Source organism: Notamacropus eugenii, chromosome 2 (genome assembly GCF_028372415.1).
Source record: "Notamacropus eugenii isolate mMacEug1 chromosome 2, mMacEug1.pri_v2, whole genome shotgun sequence".
Taxonomy (NCBI): domain Eukaryota; kingdom Metazoa; phylum Chordata; class Mammalia; order Diprotodontia; family Macropodidae; genus Notamacropus; species Notamacropus eugenii.
Genome location: NC_092873.1, coordinates 495,162,651 through 495,183,595, shown reverse-complemented (window position 1 = coordinate 495,183,595; position 20,945 = coordinate 495,162,651). Strand labels below are relative to the sequence as shown.

Here is a 20,945-nt window from a genome sequence, read left to right as displayed (position 1 = left end):
ACAATTTCTTTTTACTTTGGGCCTCCACTTTGACCAGGTACCTAGATTGTCCTTGTTGTCTATTTGTGCCTTTAGGGTAATAATATTACTCTAAATAGGATCCTCTTGGGGAACAAGGTCCAGGTTTGCTTTTCCCCATCAGATCCCTGCACCTCATTTACTCCTTAACCAACTCCTCCTCTACCCCTGTGGTCATTACTCCATCACTATACTGTTCTGGTTCCTGGCCACACTGATCTGTTCCTTTCATCTGTGTTCCTTTAGAATTTCATGCTGTTTTGCTGCTAAGGCTTCCAGGCACAACAGTCAATCTTCTCCACTGATACTACACTCCTCTGTTGCTATCTTAGTTTGTCTGGTTACTATCTCTGTTTCCTGGTGTTTGGTTTCTTTCCCACAAGATGGTGCCAGCCCTTCAACAGTTAGATTACAGAGCAACTATGTACTTAGTTATAGCTCTTTGAAATTTCATGGTCAGGACCAATATTTCTCTTGTTTATCTGAGATCTTCGTTTTCCAGACCCACATTCAGAAGGGCCATTTCAGATTTGGGTTCCCCCTAATTACTAGTGCCTTCCCCGCTAAGGTTACCCTCCATAGATTCGTATGTATCTTGTATACACCTGTTTCTGGACATATTGCTTCACCCATTAGAACGTCCTCCTTCAGAGCAAAAACAAGTTTTTGCTTTTCTCTTTATATTCTCAGTACCTAGTTGATTCTGTGTTTCCCCTTTTCTCAAGAATCTGAACAGTGTCCTATCACTCAATAGGAATTTCCAGTGAATCTTTGGGGGTTTGGAGGGCACTCATACTCTGTTTTCTGCCTTCTTCTGTGACAACAGGGCAAAATCATGCAAATTGCCTCTGGGTTTTTTCTGAACCTCCAGAAAATTTGAAAATAAAGAGGCTGAGCTTCATCCCTCCCCACAAAGGACAAATTTGTAATCAGGGGCAGTTCTGCCACAAAATGCCAAGATTTAGAGTGAGTGACAACACACGTACTCACTCAATAGAAAGAAGCTTCTGAATGTTATGCCTAGTTAGCAAGAATAATTGGTTAAAATAGGAAGCTTACAGATGTTGCATTCCCTGACTCTTGTCTCCACCCCACGTCCCAGGTAATTTTATGCTTTGCCTAGTTCTAAGTTATCCTCTCCCTAATAGAGGCTTCCTGAGACATAGTTGGAATCCAAACATCTCTGCCTGTATCCCCAGGACTCTGTTCTGAGGTCCAAGATCATCCCCTAGTATATCTTCCCCTCTCCAAAAGAATTAGTCTTAAAATGTTCATTTAAAGATTCCTTTCATGCTCTTGCCTCAGATTCATTTTGTGGCTGTTAACTTAGATACCTTGTTTGCTAGCTATAGATCTTGACATGGTAAAGATTCGTGCCTTACTCTTCGTGTGTGTGTGTGTGTGTGTGTGTGTGTGTGTGTGTGTGTGTGTGTGTGTGTGTGTGTGTGTGTGTGTTTAGCTTAAAGGGAGGAAATGCTCTCCTCCCAAAAGTCAGCTGTCCAAATTAAGGGATTTTGCAATAGAATGTAAACTATGAGAAAGGACAAGAAAAAGCCCCTCATTTATTTCAAAGCATTGAATCAATTTTGCAATTTTCTTTTGGCTGCTTATAAAGAAAAAGATGATTACCTATTATTCCTCCCCAAGCCAAAAGAACAGTTTTCATATTCTGCTTTGTATCCTTCTTTCAGGGTCCCCAAGGACCAAGAGGTCACCCTGGACCACCTGTAAGTTTACCCACAATTAGGCTTGCACCTGAAAATCACATGTGTACTTAGATTGAGAAGTCTTCTATAAAAATAAGAAAAAAATCCTTGTTCTGTTTTTCAGGGTCCGCCGGGGGCACCAGGACCACGAGTAAGTTCCATATTTTTTAAAGTACATAAAATAATTTCATATTTTTAAAAAAAAATTTTCTAGTGAGTCCTATTTCTGTGCTCTGGCTTTGTGTACTATACTACCTATATTTTTGCTTTCCCAATATTGTACTGACCTTGAGAGATATTATTTCTAAAGTAGTGTTTGGCACCTAGTAGACACTTAACAAATGTTTGTTTCCTTCCCTTTTGCCTCTTTCCTTTCCAAGAGAAAATGAGTTTCAGCAGATCATATATCATCTCAGAAATGTGTAGTGGAAAGTTACACTTTTAAATGTCAGCATTTGGGGCATTATTTGCCTTTGCCACTTGGGAAATTTTTGCTTGTGTTTTCCTACTCTGTTAGTCAAAGTAAAGAAAGGTTTTTGCTTTGGACCTTGAAATGAATGGGCACATTTCCTTCTACTGTTTTTCATGTAGTAGCACAAGACAGCTACTCAATTAAGAAAACAGTAATATGGCCTGTGGAATACATGACTAAGAATTCTGGGATCTTAGATATCTAGATCTATTTACACCAGTAACTCCCACTGGAGCCTGGGTCAATCCTCTTGTTCTTTGGTCTACAGAGTAAGAATTGGGTCCAAAGATAAATTTCTATAGAGCATCATTTTCACAATTATTCTTCCTTCATGAAAACCTCAATAGCAAACTGGAAGATGTAAATGTCACTACTTCTATCCTTTTGTGTAGGCTGTATTCTAGGTAGACCACATCCTGATGCAATAAACTGGTGAGAAAGGGCATCTGGCTGAGGCTTAAGTATCTCTATAGATATATGGAAGTTTTGGGATAGCTAGGTGGTGCAGTGGATAGAGCACTAGTGCAGGAGTCAGGAGGACCTGAGTTCAAATCTCACCTCAGACACTTGACACTCACTAGCTGTGTGACCTTGGGCAAGTCACTTAACCCCAATTTCCTCATCCTGGGTCATCTCCAGTCATTCTGATGAATATCTGGTCACTGGATTCAGATGACTCTGGAGGAGAAGTGAGGCTGGTGACCTGCACAGCCCTCTCTCACTCAAAACAAAAGTCAAGTGCAAGTTATGTCATTATTTCTCTGATGGCATGGTCTTCTTCGGCAATGAAGGACAAACACAGACAAACTCTAGGTATGCTCTGTCACATACTGATTTATTTTAAATTATTCTAAAAAGACAGACTGACCAACCAACACTCCAACTTAGAACATCATGTTGGGGCCCCCAGAAGCGCATTGTTTATATCTTTCAGTAATTTTACAGAGATGCCTGAGTAATCAAAGTATAGTTTAAAGTAGCAAAAAGTTACTAATAAATTGAAAAAATTGATGAAAGCAGTTTCCATGATGTGGGTTTCCAAGAAGACAAGCACTATGATTATTTGAACCAAGTATAAGGATTGGCTGACTTGGGTGTGTACTAACTCAGGATGTTCTACCAATCCACAGCTCCTTCCTTACCATCTTGGTTTCTCAGCCCATTGTAAAAAAAAAAAAAAAAAAAAAAAGAATTGCTGAAAGACTTGAGTTGTACTAATGGTTCTGTTGAGCCTTTCTCTAAAAATATCTTTTATTAAATACAGCGGTAGATTGAATTCTTTCTGTGTTATTTCTTTTGGGAGTAATGGCACATTTTCCTACTTACCAAAATTGTTTTTAAGACCACAGAAGTATCAGATTAAACTAGTGTGGTAACTACCTCAGGACAGTATTATTTTATTCTGCATTCCTTCCAAGAATGCAACTGTTAAAAGGTACTAAAGTTATTTATTCTTCACTTTACAATTCATTAAAATGAGGATCATATTTCATTCATCTTCCACTTGAGTAGCTCTTTTCCCCAGTTTCATATAGTGTGGACAAATAGTTTTTCATTGAGGAGCTGTGATTTTATTTCTGCGCTAATTAAGAGACCTTTGAGATTTGAATGAAGGCAGCATGTCCTTTCGGAAAGCCAGACGATGTCTGCAGAACTGTCGATCTATAAGCTATAAACCACCCTCCCCCCACCCCATCCCCCTCAGATAATATGTCTGGTATCCTGGAACAGCACTGCCTTAAGAATTTACAGCCTTCACTTAGAGTGCTCCATGTTGATCTTGTTGCTGATCTAAAACGGTTTTGTTTTATGCAGAAACAAATGGATATCAATGCTGCTATTCAAGCCTTGATTGAATCAAATACTGCACTACAGATGGAGGTAATATATTTTGCTTTATTTACATTGGCATGCAGAGTATACAAATTATGGAGAGTTATTTTTTAGCAGGCCAAAATGTGGCTTCATCACAAAGATTGTATTTAAAACATATTGAAAAATATGAGACTGCTTTTTCATGGAAAAAGCTAGCTGTTTTTAACATGATTAAACACAAATGTATACAGAGGATGCTTTCTAAGGGAACATTTTTTGAGCACAATCTTTACATGATTAAATGATTTACTATTGAGGAATTTAGAATAAAGTGGTAGAAAGAGTTAGCTATTCTCCTAAGGAAAGGATTGGCCATCATTGTTTCTTGGCTCTCTAAATCAAATACTTACCAGATGATAAAAGATCAAAAGAACATACCACAGTAGATCTAGTATTTTCCCCCCTTTTTTTAGATTTCTTGCAAATATACAAATATATAAAATGAAACCTTTGGGGGAGGAGAGGAAAAGAAGTGGCATTTCAACTTTTTAATGTATGTAAATGTTAATAAAAGATATCAATGTATTTTTATATTTTATTCTGCTTTACATTTGCCTGCCATATGATTTTTTTTCCACACTATGGACATGTTTCTTGCCTGTCTGTGGTATGTGCTGATCATTGGATTTAATCTTCTGTGATGGCTGCTCCATGCTAATGTGATCATCATGGTGCCTTGGCAGAGCTACCAGAATACTGAAGTGACTTTCCTGGACCACAGTGCAGAAATATTCAAAACCCTGCATTATCTTAGTAATTTACTACACAGCATCAAGAACCCTCTTGGCACACGAGATAACCCAGCTCGCATCTGTAGAGATTTGCTTAACTGTGAACGCAAAGTGTCAAATGGTAGGTACGCTCAGTTTTGTGATTTTCATTGGTGGGTTTGAAATTTGCAATAGCCTTTCTTCAAATATTTATTCCTATCCTAGCAAGTAGCATTTTAACATGATGAAAGATATTACCTTTCTCCCCTGGATGCTCTTCCTGGACAATCAGAGGCGTGACAGTAAGGGGCCTTGATTCTACCTTCAAAAGAGAGTCTACTCTCATTAGGAGGCACCATGTCCAACAACCTCACCAGCTCAGGCCAATTCCTGAGCTCTTTACCACTCACAAATATAAGGAGTGTCTTCCTTGTGTCTTTTCTTGCAAAGAGAAAATGATAGAGAGAGAAAAAAGAGGTCAACTGACTCACACAAAGAGATAGTTAACAACAGAAAAATTAAGTGACATTTTAAAATAATTTTTACATATAAAAATGTATATATTTTTATATATACATATAAAATATGTAATTTTTACGTATAATTTTACTGTAATTTCTCATATCTGGGCAGTGTACTTTAAATACAGATAATAATAAGCATATACTATCATTTTACTTTCAAATAAAAATTTTCATCCTAGTAGCTCTAGTATATGCTAATTCACTGTGTCAACTGATGTGGCTTGGTCCTTTAAAGGCATTCTTAACCCAGTCCTCCTTTAAAAAAAAGAAATCTCAAAGACAGATCCCTATCTGTGCTAACTTCCACCTTTAATGTAAGGAAAAACCAAATGGTAACATTGGAAATGTAGTTAGTACCAGGCATCTGGTGAGCAGCCACTGATGAGAGTATCATCCTAACTGTGCCATATGCAAATCTGCTCTCCATCTGAAGCTGAAACACCTGCTAATTAATCATTTTGGCAGAAACTTCAGTGGGACCCAATCTGCCATATTGAAACAAATATTTTGACAAAACTGTTCTGTAGTTTAGATTCATTTACACATTTGCATCTATCAAAATCTTCCTTCCCAATGTGTGCTGCTTACCTTTATAGAAGTACTACCAAAGGGAGTAAGATGAGGAAGAGGGATCCTGAATCTAAATTTCACCTATCTCCTAAATTTGACTGACAATACAGATTGTCTTATAGGCCATTTCAGAGGCTTTTGGCAGAAAATGTTATTCTCTAAGAAATAACAAAAGTATGTCACCAGAACTTTCTGCAAAAAAATCTTCTAGATTTCTTTTCCATACAGTCTTCTAGATCATTAATGTTATGATGTCAACTGGGAAAGAAGTTTTCATTGGAGCACCCTGAATATCTTTGCTTGGCCTTCTGTTGTTTCTTTTTACTCAAGAACTTGAGTAAAAACACAAAGGGTGTGATTATTAAATTTTCAAATGACACAAAATTAGGAAGAATGGGCAAACTTGAGTGACAAACAAAATAGCCTTGAAGATTGCACCAAATTGAATGGTATGAAATTTAATAGGGATAAATTTCAAGTTCTACATATGGGCTTTAAGCAGTCATTTTCACAAGTACAAGATGAAGGAGGCATGAGTCAAGAGCTACAAGTGAGATCTGGAGATTTGGGGCAACTTCATACGCAGTATGAACCATCAACATGATATGGTGATCATGAAAATGAGTGTAGTATTATGGTACCTTAAAAGAGATATGAGGCAAAGGACTACTTAGTTTCTAGCCCCACTGTGCTCTGCATCAGTCAGCCTGCATCTGTAGTACTGTGGTCCATTCTGGGTGCTGTATTTTATGAAGGACATTGATAAGTTGAAGAGTAACCAGAAGTGGGAAACCCAGAGAGTGAAGGGCCAATTCACCTTTTATTTTTACCACTAGTAGATCTTTTTTATTTCTATAATTCCACGAAGGACTCCTTCATAGACAGGCAATGTAGTATAGTCAAAGAGTCTGGACATGGTGTCAAGATCCCCCAGGCTGCATCTAAGCTCAGACTCTTATTAGCTGTGCAAATGTGGACAACTCATTAAATTTTTCTTCCTCTTAATTTCTTCATCTTGAAAACAGGGATAATGGTACTTCCACTGCCTACTTCATGGTATTGTGAAGAATATGTTTTCTAAACCTTGAGATATTTATAGAAACATGAGCAATTTAACAGTAACTATTATGAACATGTTATTAGCTATACTTAGAGTAGAAATATTTATATATGTGTCTTGGTGATTTACAAAAATAACTTCATATTTTTAACTAAAATGTTCTTTCCTTAACTCTACAGGGTAGCCCAGAAATCTTAGTGCAGTTTTAAACTCTTTAAGTTTAAGCTGTTAAAGTTTAAGATATTAAAGCTTCAGTAGTTTGGGGACTTTGGGGACATCCAATGTGATCCTCTGATCTAAAACTATGATGATCTGACCTAAAACCAAACACCAGTACATGCCATCACGGCTCACTCTACTGGCAAGCAACATGGGATAATGGGAAGGACCTAGACTGGGAATCCAAAGACTTATGTCCTATTGCTGGCTCTACTGCTGTTGTCTGTGACCTTGGGCAAGTCACTTAACCCCTTTGTGGTTGGACTAGGCAAGTTCTAAACTCTCTTCTAACAATCTAAGGTCTCTGATGAGATGAAAATTGTTTAAAAATACAGTTTTCTGATTCCTTATGATGATTTTTCTCCACTTATTTTATTATTAGTACATTTTCTCAAACATATTTGTGAACACTAGAGTTTGGGGAATATGACAGTTTCCCAAAAAAAGTAAGACTGCATATAGTATATTAAAAACATCTTCCAAACAATCTTTAAGAATGTTTCAAATACATTTTAGTTTAACACAATTCACTCAGTTGTTGTTGTTTTAATATAAATTGACAGGAAAATACTGGATTGATCCAAATCTTGGATGTCCTTCAGATGCCATTGAGGTTTTCTGCAATTTCAGTGCTGGTGGTCAAACATGCTTATCTCCTGTATCAGTGACAAAGGTAAATCTCACACTCCAGAACAAATGGGCAGACTTGTTCTCAGGCTCAAACATCCATATATAGATATGATTATCCTTAATTGTAAATAAAGGCAAATTCTATTATCCCAAGAGCATAAGAAACAAATTTCCAGATAAGTCAAAAAATCCTTAGTACATAGTTATGTTTTTGGCAAACTCTCTTGATGGTTCTTAATAATGAATATATGTGTATACACACATCCACATGTGTGTATACACAAATGTCAAGGCATATATAGGTGGTTTTATAAATAATTGTTTATACATATATAAATATACACAAACATATGTGTATATTGTTGTTTAGGGGAAACTTCCTTCCCATGTGGAAGCCACTTTGTCTTAGAGAGCTCTTTGATGTCCTAAGAGGTTAAATGGCTTAATTATGATCAAACATCCAACATTTCTGAGCAAGACTTGAACCCAGCTTTTCCTTAGTCCAAGACCAGCCTTCTATCCACTGTACCACGCTTCCTTTCACATAACATGTGTGTAATGTGTTTTATATCCACAAAAATCTCTCTCAAATCTGTAATAGCTCTAGGGCCCATCATTGGTGACAAATGACATAAATTTCAGTGATGTTGATGTCATTACAAGAAGCATCTTAACAATACCTACTAATATTGAGAACCATCTATAAAGTCAAAGGCAAAAACTAATCTTCCCTGGATATTATTAAATACTGTGTCCTTTCTTAAGTATTTTTTTCCTTCTAGCTATATATTAATTATCCTAAAGGAATTAGTGATTCTCTACCTTTGGCTATAAATTAAAAATATTTGTGAAGCAAAAATCTTCATTCCAAACTTAATATGTTCGCATTAAATTGAAGAAACAAATCCTATGTTTATCTCTCTTATAAATGGATTTTCTAGAACTTCCTGTGGCTGGGTATTTGAGTTTCACACTGACAGAGAAGTCTTTCTTCGAGGAAATATATCATCTCTGTATTCTTTTGGCCCGGCCCCTGATATAACATACCACGTTCATCTTTAAGGGCCTCTTTCAATAACAGTCTCTTTGGCTTGTTTTCTCAAGATTTCCCCTTGGAACGTCAGAATTTGGTGTGTCTCTCCCCCAAAGGGCCTCAAGTAAGCACACTCAGTTTTTAGTTAACCTGAAAGAAGAAGTATGATCTGAGGATCTTGACAGGCAGGGAAACTCTTCTCCCTTTTTTGCAGAGTATCAAACAACCCTTCAGAGGTATATAGGTGTGCCCTCCCTTTGGACCAGCATAGTCCATAAGTAAAGTTGCTCCACAATGTGCGTGCTTCAACTTGTAGACGCATATGATTTCCTATAAAAAACATGTTAATGAGCAAGCTCCTCTCTAGGCCTGGGTGCATACCAGCTTTCCTTTTTGTGTCTACCTGTATTTTCTCCTGTAGGCTAGATTTCTATTATTATCCTTGGTTTTGTGGGATCTCTTCCCTCCAGTTCTTTTCCCCTAAGGCTCAATCTCTGTCTCACTCTGAATCTTCTACCTCCAAATTCACTCTTGAGACTCTGAACTCTTCAACCTTAGAAGAACTTATCCTCTTTGACATTCTCTCCTGTGCAAAGGCTAAGAATTCAAGTGCATGAATTCCATCCTTCCTAAGGTGTCAGCTACAGCAGGAAAGTAACAGGGAGCTAGTCCATAGCAAGTCTAGACATAGAAACACAGAGACAAATAGGACTGTGTGAGGACCTAGAGAGAGTAACCTGCTTGTCCAGTGGCTATTCACAGGGACCCTTATGCACCAAGCTGGTCTTTACTGTTGGCTACAGTGACAGAGCTATGGATTTGATCAGTACCAGACAAAAACCTTGCCTGGGACAGTGTGGGGTTGGATAGGGATGGGTTAGGACAGTGGAATGTCAAGAGAATCCATACCGCATCCAGTTAGTCCTCACTTTATAAAGGGAAACCACGCCTCATCTGTCCAGGAGACAGTAGATAGAGAGAGGTTCTTGGCACATGCGCAGCCATACATTTTTGCTGCATATGGATTGGGACCAGTAGTCAGAAAAGAAAGAAGGCAGGAAGGCAGAAAGAAAGGAAGGAAGGAAGGAAGGAAGGAAGGAAGGAAGGAAGGAAGGAAGGAAGGAAGGAAGGAAGGAAGGAAGGAAGGAAGGAAGGAAAGAAGGAAGGAAGGAAGGAAAAGAGAGAGAGAGAAAGAAAGAAAGAGAAAGGAAGGAAGGAAGAAAGGAAGGAAGAGAAAGAATGAAGGAAGAAAGAGAAAGAGAAAGGAAGAAAAAGGAAGAAAGAAAAACGTGAAAATATATGGCCATTAAGAAGTAAAGCTTTTCCTTCCAAACTGAAGCATGTAGCCCCTATCTCTCCCTAGCAATTACTAGAAGGAAGAACTAACAATGACCTTGCAATGCCTTGGAATGACACTCCATGGAGAAATCTTGACAAAGTATGCCTCTGTTATTCAGTCCAAAATGCTGGATAGAAGGATTCAGGGACTTTGTTGACTTTTCGGATGGTGCTAAGTCAAGGTGACTTATCCATGTCACCGCCATCATTTTCCTGGAAGTCTGTCTAAGTCACTGGGGATAGCAGGGTGGGGATAGAAGGCCCAGTTCTCCCATCTTCTGAATGGTTTTAATTACACTTCTCAATGGGCATGAATGCTATGGTTCCTTCCTCCTGCCCTTTAAGTTTTCCTTGTATCCTCATTGTTCTTCCTTCTTATCCCGCTTCCTTTCCCTCCTTTTCATATCCTTCCCATTGTGCTTTCTCATCTTCTGAAAATCCAAAGTTATGACCAGGCAGAGAAAAGGGATCTGTTCAGGGGTCATGGAATGCTACTCAGGATCCCACCTCTGTCACACCAACTTAAATTCTTGGTCTTTCTCTAAAAGTGTCACACAATGACAACAAAACTATCCTGGGTTTTCCCCCAATACAAAATTCTCCGAATCAAAGCTTGCTAAATGTTGGCTGCTCTGCCTCCTGTGGCAATGATCCCTAGTGGTTTTAAAGCAAAGGCATAATCATGCTTGCTACTTGTCAATAGACTCATAGTAGAGGGGATTCAATAAATGTAATTTAACATTCTTTAAGTGCCTTGTATATAGTAGATATTTTGCTAGTGATAAAAGACAAAAAGGAATTAGTCCCTGCATTCAAGAAGTTTACATTCTGCTGGGGGAGGATGATTGGGAAAAAATACAAGATATGCACAAGTAAGAAAATCCCAAGAGTAGAAAGAGAAAATAGAAGAGAAGAAGGTCCCAGGGCCAAGCTTTGGAAGATACCCTGGTTTAGTGGTGACAGGAATGGTGATCTGATGATCCATCAAAGGAAACTGAGGGACAATAGCCAAAAGCCCAGGGAATTTCTCAGAAAGAACCAAAACATCACAGAAACTGAGAGGAGGGAATATTCAGGAGTGGCATCAAAAGTAACAAGCTTCAGAGGAGTCAAACATGCTAAAGACTAAGAAGAGGCCATTGGATTCAGCTGTTAAGAGATCAAAGAACAAGAACAAGGATACTCTGGCCTTACTCTCTCTCTTCTATATCAGAAAAATGTTCATCCAGACTCTGCTTCTAAATATTCAAGGAGGGAATGAAGGAACCTACCCCTCTCCAGAGGCCAACTACATCGAACCCTCAAGGTTCTAGGGGTACCCCTGTGGGGTTGGTAGGGTTCCCCCATTGTTAACTAAGGGATTCGTGCCCCAATTCCATTTAACATCAATTAGCTTTTACATAGCAGTAATTGCTACAAAGATATAGCAAGAATAGAAGGACAAATATTTTTACCAATACCTGGAGACACACTTTAACATCTACCACTTCAGTCTATGAGGAAAGTGGGCTCAACCTTAAGATGTTTTCTGTATACCATATGCCTGATAGATAGATCAGTCTTCATCTCTACTACTGATGGGCTTGATCAAGCAGGTGACTCTGGACTCTAGATCTTTGGTTTCCAGCAAATCCTAGCATGGACTCCAGTTTCCAGACTTCCCATGGCTTACTAGCCTGACATTTTGGAGTACACAAGGTTACAGCTTTCTCCAATTTCCTTTACTTCAAGGAAGGAAAGAACAGTCCCAACTGAGACAGAAGCAACATCAGGACCAGCTTCGTAACCCCAATGGGGAAATAAAAGTCTGAGGCCTCTCACTCAGCTTCTCCAACACTAATAAGTCTGAGAAGAGCCAAAGACCAGTGGCTGGCCCTGGCTAACTAATGCCTTTGGAATGCACTTCCGATCCAACTAGACAACCAATTAACCGTTCTTCTCCTCATCTCATGGTTAGTTAGTAAACCAGAACCATCTACAGAACTTGTTCTAAATCAGGGCATTTCTATTACATGTCATCATAGCTTTCTGGAAGCATACTTGCAGCTTCTTCCATATGGGGAATTGCATCATCCTCTCCACCCTACTCCCTTACAACAAATCCTGGAATTTGAGAGTTGAGATTTCAGTAGTCATCTAGTTCAGCCCAGCAATCAATAGCCAATAAGCATTTCTTAAGCACTTACTAAGTGCCAGGCACTGTGCTAAGCCCAGGGGATACAAAGAAAGGTTAAAAAACTGTCCCTGCCCTCAGGAGGAAATGCAGATTCTATTGAGAAAAACAACTTGCATATAGCTATATGCATACATGGTTTGTATGAAATAAATTGGATGGTCCTCTCATAGGGAAGGCACTAAGCTTAAAGATAACTGGGAAAGGCTTCTTGTAATAGGTGGGGTGTTAGCTGATACTTGAAGGAAACCAGAGAAGCAAGGAGGTGGAAACGTGAAGAGAATTGCAGGCATAGAGGATAACCAAGGAAAATGCACAGTGTTGCTAAAAAACAATTTTTTTAAGCGCAGAGTAGGGAGACAGAGTGCTTATTTATGAAACAGAAAGGAGGTCAGAATCCATGGATTGTAGAGCATGTAGAGAGGAGTAAATTGGAAAATACTGGAAGGATAGTAAGTGGCCAAGTTCTGAAGGGCTTTATAAGTCAAACAGGATTTTATACAAAAGGAATCCCTACTCTCACACACTTAACAAATGATTATCCAACCTTTGCTTTAAGACCTCCAAATAAGAGAAACCACCACTTCTGGAGGCAAGTTATTCCACTATTTATAGTTTTAATGGTAAAGAAGTTCTTCCTGGTATCAGCTAACTTTGTCTCTTAACTTCCACTGGGACAGTTAAGTGGATAGATTTTACATGTTATTTCCTCCTTTAGACTGTGACATTGAGGGCAGGGACTATCTTTTACCTTTCTTTGTATCCTGGTACTTGGCACAGTGGCTGACACATACTAACTGATTCAGTTATCCATACCAGATGAGATTTTCAGACTTGTTTCTTGAAACCCATTTGGGTGTTTGTACCTCTACCCTAAGCACCTGGTTAAAACTCTTTTTTAATGACAACCTCACTCAAATTCCTTTCCATTGTCTCAAGAACTCCATAGCTTTCCTTGTGACCAGGCCCAGTCCTGCCCTTTGCACCAGTTCGCCTCACATACCATTCAAGCAATTAATGTGAATATTCTAATTATGGCACTTGACTTATCTTACCTTGCCAAGTCTTTCCAAGCATCTTATCCTTTTATTGACTCTTAAGTCTTCCCCAGTCCTTAGGATTTCCCTTATTCTCTTCAGTCCCTTTACATTCTCCTTAATTAAGTCTTTGAACCTACTTCTCTACAACCAGAAAATAAATTCTGGAGCAGTATCTGGGCCTGAAAATTGTTCTTCAAAGTTTTCTCAGGCTCTCTCCCCAAATTCAAACTTTGACCAAATTCGCTAGTCCAAAGCCTTTGAACTCACCTAGACAATTTTCTTTTCTATATTATCTTACTCAACTTCTCCTTCCTTCTCTCACTCTTTTCCCCACAACTTTCTGCAATACAAGTCAGAAGCAGATCATTGATAACAATGGAAATATCAAATTCAGTCAAATTTTGGAATCCCAATGCAAGATATAGATTGGTCTAAGTCAGTGGTGTCAAAGTCAAATAGAAATGGAGATCATTTATTGGTACAATAAGGATCCCTGCAATAACATATTGACTTGTTTTCTATGGTATTTTGCATTTTTATTTATTTTGTATACTATTTTCCAATTGCATTTTAATCTGTTTCTGAAGGGTAATTGGGAGTGCTGTTGGCCTCCTGTCTCGGCCTCTTTGGACTTCTTGATGACTTCTGAGGCTTTTTTCTACTCTGAGACTCAATGGTTATTGTTCAATTGCCACATCTCTTAACATCAGTGTTATTTTCATGAAATTAGTTGGAGTTCGGAATTGGAAAAGTCCAGATGAACTTCCTTCATTTACTGAGCTCAGAAGCCACCCATATCATCACTATTCATTGTCTGAACACACCGGTATGGACAACTCAAAGGACTAGTGCCCCAGGATTGCCTGTTAGTTTCAAGGGATGGAATGGCCAGGTCTTTGAAGAAAACACCCTACTTGAACCAAAGGTGCTTACAGATGAATGCAAGGTAAGGAAGGAATGGAATGATATTTTTAGAGTTGTTCAAATAGGGTCAGTCATCAACTTCAAAAATTTGTATGAACATGAGATATATGGAAATCTATTTCTTTTAGTTTAATTATATTGTGACCAAGGAGAGTTTGTTTTTCCTCTAGACTAGTAGAATCAGAATTTAATGCCAGACTTCAAGTAGGTGAAACAGTTGGATGCAATTCAATTCTATAAATACTAAGCTCTTGCTTTGTTTAGGGAAATGTGTTAAGCTTCAAGGAGACAATGAAGAAAAACAGCCTAGTAGTTACCTTCAATGAGTTTCTCCTCCAGTAAGGAAGTATTTCAAGCATGTGTTTTTCCCTCTATTGAATGCAATTGACTTACAGCCATAAACTTCAATTTCAATACATGAAAAAACATCCCAATAATTAGAACTTGCCAAAAATGGAATAAGTCACTTTGGAAAGAGTAAATTCTCCATTACTATAGGTCCTCAAACAGAGATTTGTGACCACCTGTCAGATAGGAATTTAGCTGAGGGTCCTTCAGACACTAAGTCTTGTGATTTATTAAAATGTATATTATAAAAACTGAACTATAAAACCATTACCTCATGTATTGTACAGTTGGTTAGGGTGGAAAATTCTATCCTGATTTGACCAAAAACAAACAATGGAAACTTGGGCAAGTTTTATCACCTCCCCGGGCCTTGGTTTCTTCATTTGTCAAATGAGATTTTGAATTAGATGATCTCCAATTTCCCTTACAGATCTAAAATCCCAAGTGTATCTTGTTCTTTGCTGCTTCATTGACTTTGCTCACCTGAAATGCTTTCCCTTACATCTCTGTTTACTGAACTTCCATCCCAGCTCAAATCTACTCCACGCATGAAGCTTACTTACCTTGGTCAATTCAACTAGAAATGCTTTTTCCCCCACTTCTGACCTGCTTGAGAACTATCTGTCTGTCTCATATAGACAGGATTTACCATTTACTGCCTCATATTATAGATAATTAGGGACATATCTCATCTTTCCAATTATAAGTAACTGCCCAAATGTCTGGGACCATATTTTACACTTATTGGTAACTCCCATAGTGTCTAATATAGTTTATTGCATATAGTTTTGTTAAATAAATAAAGTTAATCTTTGGAAATTAGGCTTATCCTTTTCATTCACTTCTGAGTTTAATTTTACTGAATTATAAGCACAGACCATATTATTAAGTATTTGAGGTCCAGATGAGTGTTTGATATAAAAATCAAGAAGGGAGAATGAACAATTGGGGGAATTATGGAAATAAATTCTTTTTACTATGAAATATGATAATACAATTAACAAAGTCTATGATTGTGGTGACTTGGGGGCTTCCAATGGATAGAAAGGCTATGAGAGTTAAATTCACTTGCAGTCAGGGAAATTTTTTATCGTGAGTAAAGAAATAACCCAGAGAAATAGAGGCCTGTGAACAATTCATGTTGAGAAATAGAGCCCCCTTTTCCTTTCTAGTCAGGTCCATGATGACCAGAAAGCAGGGGCTAGAGCCTGTTCTGAGTGTATGAGGTTGAGAAGCAAAGAAAACAGTGAAGGTTGAAGAAGAAGAAGCAGATCTCACTTTCCATTTAGTGAATATAGAGAAGTTCCTATCTTCTGATGTTAATTATTAATGAAACAGTTGCATATGAAAACATGTCTCTGTTTGTATTTACAGATTCAAGATGGCAGCTGGCACAAAGCAAAATTCCTTTTTCACACTCAGGACCCTAATCAGCTCCCAGTGATTGAAGTACATAAACTTCCTCATCTCAAAATGGGACAGAAACACTACATCGAAAGCAGTTCTGTGTGCTTTCTCTAAGGACTCTGAATCAGTTCAGGATTCAACCTGATTGATGGCCAGGGAATTGTTGCAAAAGAAAAAAACATACAGATGAAGATCATCATTAAAAAAAATTATGGGAAATGTGTGAAACAAAGCATTGGCTATAGTTTAAGAATCTCAGGAAGAAAAAGACTTCCTCCTAAGAAGGAGAAAAGGCATTTTAAAAAAAGGACTATGATGTTGACAAATATTTAATTTTTTAAGAAATATATACTGATCAATGCTTTCTTGTAGAATTCCCTGGGACTGAAATTTATATTTGACTATGGAATTCTTCAGGGTCTCTTGTGTTCTTAACCTATTTGACAGCACTGTAAAAAGATCCCCTACAGACAGCTGGAGATATGCAGTACTATGGAGCAATACTGGCTAATGCTCCCTAATGTGCAATAGCTTCTGTCTGAGAATAAATTAAGCCATCGTTCATTAAGTCTTATTTTCCCCACCACTAAGCTGTATTCTGGTCCCTAGAGGGCATGTACATCTTAGCCAAGGGTACCCTACCTCTTATGTGTTGCCTGTTTGTGTTGCACGGTGCTCGTTAAAACCTAAGGTGCTTCTGGCTTTAGTATCGACTATTTGTTTCCCATTATTGTTGTTCTCACTCTTTAAGGCTGTATGTACTGGTTACATCGAGATATGTTTTGGTTGTTAGTACTTATTTTAATTTGTCTGGTCACATACTTTAAGAAAAACGTTATTTATGTGAAATCCTTGTTCTTTAATTTTTTTTTTTTGTTATGGATGTGTACTAGGGATTAGCACATTGTATCTTGTGCAGGACAGTTTGGGGGAATTTCTTCATTTTGTTTTTATTTTTAAAACCATTGTAAAAAAATACTTCAGAACAGCTACATAAAGTAGTAGATTTGGGTTTATAGTTTCTGAATTAGAGTTAACTATTTTAAGCACCCATGATCATCTGAGATGATGCTTTGTATATATGTTTTTGTAACTTTTGGAAATTGCTAATACAGCATATATTTTGAGTTGCTGCTGTTTTAAATTATAACCTTCATAAATATTTTTGCATTCTAGAAATTCCATGTTTTTGTTGCATTCTTTGAGTCTGCTTCACTTTTTTTTTCTTAATCCATTTGGGCCTAAAAGAATTCACCTTTCCAGGCTTTAAAGCTTACTATTTGAAACAGGTTTACAAAGCTCATAACCTTTTCTCATTGCCAGAAAAATGGTCATTTGAAGCATAAGAAAAAAAATGATCCTTTTTTGTATTTGGGAAAATGTGTTCTGATGTTATGAACATATGTTTAGACACAGTAAGTCACATTTACCCAAATATAATAAAAATGTTCTTCAAGTCATTTTTGTTGATGGAGCATTTTCTTCCTTTGTTACACTGTCCTTTCACAAGTATGTGTTCCAGGCCCACTGACCATCTCTGATACCTCATCCTAGCACGAAAATGATCTTTGATTCCTAAAAACTATACCAGTGGAACCCAAGCTCTGGCAAATCCTACCAAACTAAAAAGGCTTCATGTAAAAACTTGCCAATACAACTGTCATCAAAGGATCAATCATCCTAGCCAAGCATGGAAAACTCATCATGAAAAGGCTGGTCATCAGACGACACATTATGGCTACCACAACTCATGTAATCATCTCCTAAGGTATGGAAGGTATGCCATCTTTGTCAGCAGCAACAAAACTCATATTAATTAAACATTGTTTATATAGTACCTGGGCAAGATACGTTCAACTAAAAATGTCTGTTATGTCTTGGTACATGATTGGCAGGAATACAAAGTCTGTTCTTAGTTTTTGCACAAACAAGAGTATGATGAAAGAGGTCACTGTCCCCAGTAAAGGGGAAAATATGGCAACTTTGGGAGGAATTTTCAACCTTGATTCCAAGGAAGCACAGGAGGAATCTCTGGCCAGCCAGATCCACTGACTAGTATTCAGATAACTTCAGAAACTGAATTAAAGGGAAATGGTAAGTTTATTCTAAACTAGCATAGGGAGCCACACTCTGGAAAGTGATTCTCTGAACAAAGAGTTAATCTTGTTTTAACTTAGACTTGTGCCCCTATGTCTAGTCCTCTTTACAAAGGTCGCTGTTGTTGTCTGATGCTTTGTGAACCCAAACACCATGGGGTTTTCATGGCAAATATACTAGAATGGTCTGCTATTTCCTTGTCCAATGGATTAAGGCAAATAGAGGTTGTAACTTGCCCATGGTCACATGTCTAGTAAGTGTTTGAGGCCAGATTTGAAGTCAAGTCTTCCTGACTCCAGGCCTCACATTTTATCCACTGAGCCACCTAACTGCCTCCTTACAAAGGGTTACACAGACAATAAGCTATAAGAAGTCAACATGCATTTATTACTATGTGCCAGACAACATGCTAAATGCCATGCTAAGTGCCAAGAATACAAAAACAGAAAGATGGTCACTACTTTCAAGGGCCTTACATTCTAATTAGAGAAGACAATACATAATAAGCAACATTTTGTGGCAATTTCGGTCCAATAGATAATACCTTTCAGAGAAATGGTCAGAATAAAAGAAGAGGAAACCAAATGGAGAAAGGGGAACATTCATGGGTGACCGTGTGCCATTCAGCTGGAAGGAACTGTTATTAGGTAGAAAGACAATCTGTGGGAGTGGAGGAAAGCAGAGGCAACCATACAGACAGTTTCATAATTATTATCAGAGCAGTTTGTTCCAGGATGACAGAGGGAGGTTAGCTTACAGAAAGTATTATTACTATTACTGGCATCTCTGTTCAAGGCCACCAAAAAGGGAGGGAGGATTAGCAATAGGTTTTCCAACAGTGATTAAGGCCATCTGTTCCTTCACTTGACAAGTAGCACAAAAGTGAGTCCTAAATATACGAAACAATGTTAATGTACATATATACACAAATACTATATATTATGCAATATATGTATATGGAATATATGTATTAAGGACAGAGTATTTATTAAATGCTTATGATTTATACCAGGCACTGTCCCAAATCCTGGAGGCAGAGATGAAGAAGGTAGGTAAGCATTCCAGCTATGCATTCATAGAGATGGAAGACCAGCATCTCTAGAAGAAACAGTAAGCATATATTGTTGATGGTACCCTATGGCCAATAGCTGGGACAATAAGATAATCATCCCTGTTTGGAAGTGAATTGATGGTAACTATATACTTCTTGATGCCAATTTGGCTACAGATGATTTTTGAGAGACTGCAAAAATCCAAATTGTGGGGTCATTTTGCCATGGCTTAGACTGGTGGTCTTGCAAGGGGTGGAAGATGGAGACTGATTTTAAGCTTTATAGCAGCTACAGCCTTTCTTTTTCCTTTTCCTGGCTTATCACTTGGCTTATTAAAAGAATTCAGTAGGGAATGATTGAATTGTGGCTTCTTGGGGTAACTGCTGAAATAATGATGAATTTACTGCACACTCTATTTCTCTCTTCTCTTCTATTACCCTGTTCTACAGGTGGCATGATTCATTTCTAAATTTTTGTTTATTTTTGTCTGAGGCGATATTTGAACTCAGGAAGATGAGTCTTCCTGGCTGCAGACCTGGCACTCTATCCACTGTGCCACCTAGCCTCCCGATTATTATCTGATGTCCCCTCAAAGACTAAGGCCTCCCAGTTTCTCAAAATCAACTCCTATCATTGGTTCCTTTATTCTGCTTCAGACACATCTTGGCCCTTATAGTCAAATAAAAATATTCCTCTTCCATATTCAAGAATTCTAAAATTCCTCTCTGATCATAGCCTCCCATCGTACTGTTTCTTGTTATACTTCATTCCTCTAACACTTTTCCTTTGTCTTTACTTTTAATCTTCAGCCCCTCTACTCCTCCAAACTCTTTCAGGTCATCACCCCCACCTTAGTTCACCTTCCTGATTCCCCTTAATGCCTTACCTCTGAGATTATGCCCCACTTATCCTATACACATCTTGTTTGTTTTTAGCTGATGGCATATTGTATCTCCCCCGTCTTAGACTGTGATCTCCTTAAGAGCAGGAACTGTTTTGCTTTTATTTGTATCTCAAGCACTTACTGCAGTTCCTGCCACATAGTAGACCCTTAAGGAGTGCTTGCTGTCTGACTATCTGGAAAGGTCAGGTTGAGCTCTTCTAGTATATAGCAAGTGGGGATACAAGCTATCATAACTTGAGTGATGAGAGTAGATAGCCAGAGATGTCCCTACTAAAGAGCTGATTCCTGGTAGGATTGCAGCTCAGTGACCAGAAAGGCCCAAAGATGGTGCCCAACACAATGACATTATCAAAGAGTTTATGTCATAGGAAAAAGTAGTTACCCTGGTTAACCATTGACCAGGTACCCATGTGTGTGACCTCCATACATGTGCTCTGACAAGTTCCTGGTATTTCTCCTTTCCTGTATTTTCCTGACCACTTGTGTTTGCCACATGTTTTCCCTCCATGTGTATTCCCTGGTTACATGGATTCTCTGCATGTGCCCCTTCCCTCACAAGCAATTTGGTAACTTGTGGGAGAGTTTACTTTACTTCTGGATGAGGAGGGGGATGGAGGGCTGAGGAGAATCTTTTCTTGCTACTTTATTTGCTTTGCTGTTTGGTTAAATATCTTTTATTTCGAACTAATTTGTCTACTGTTTGGTTGGTAAAAGTAAGCACCTCAATAGAGATTCATGAGCTATGACTTTGAATGGTTGCTCACAAACCTGAACCTGAGATAGTATTTATGCAAATCCATGTGTGAGAGGGGTTTCCCCAGAGTGTACATATATGCCTTTGTTTC

The 20,945-nt window shown here is 38.2% G+C and overlaps 1 protein-coding gene and 1 long non-coding RNA gene across 3 annotated transcripts in view; one reads left to right on the top strand and one right to left on the bottom strand.

The window, feature by feature from the left end:
* COL24A1 (collagen type XXIV alpha 1 chain) overlaps positions 1-17,507 on the top strand; it is a 376,860-nt gene extending 359,353 nt beyond the window's left edge. For both annotated transcript variants that reach the window (XM_072648923.1, XM_072648922.1), the window contains exons 55-61: positions 1,710-1,745; positions 1,849-1,875; positions 4,012-4,077; positions 4,755-4,923; positions 7,718-7,827; positions 14,099-14,314; positions 16,015-17,507. In XM_072648923.1, the coding sequence (XP_072505024.1) occupies positions 1,710-1,745; positions 1,849-1,875; positions 4,012-4,077; positions 4,755-4,923; positions 7,718-7,827; positions 14,099-14,314; positions 16,015-16,161 (771 nt within the window). In that variant the 3' untranslated portion in view covers positions 16,162-17,507. The remainder of the gene's footprint in view (positions 1-1,709; positions 1,746-1,848; positions 1,876-4,011; positions 4,078-4,754; positions 4,924-7,717; positions 7,828-14,098; positions 14,315-16,014) is intronic.
* On the bottom strand, positions 7,507-14,113 carry LOC140529908 (uncharacterized). The gene is made up of 2 exons (XR_011975726.1): positions 8,832-14,113; positions 7,507-7,901 (listed from the first exon to the last, which is right to left on the bottom strand). It is a non-coding gene; the product is annotated as an uncharacterized lncRNA (long non-coding RNA).
* Positions 17,508-20,945: the final 3,438 nt, after the last annotated feature.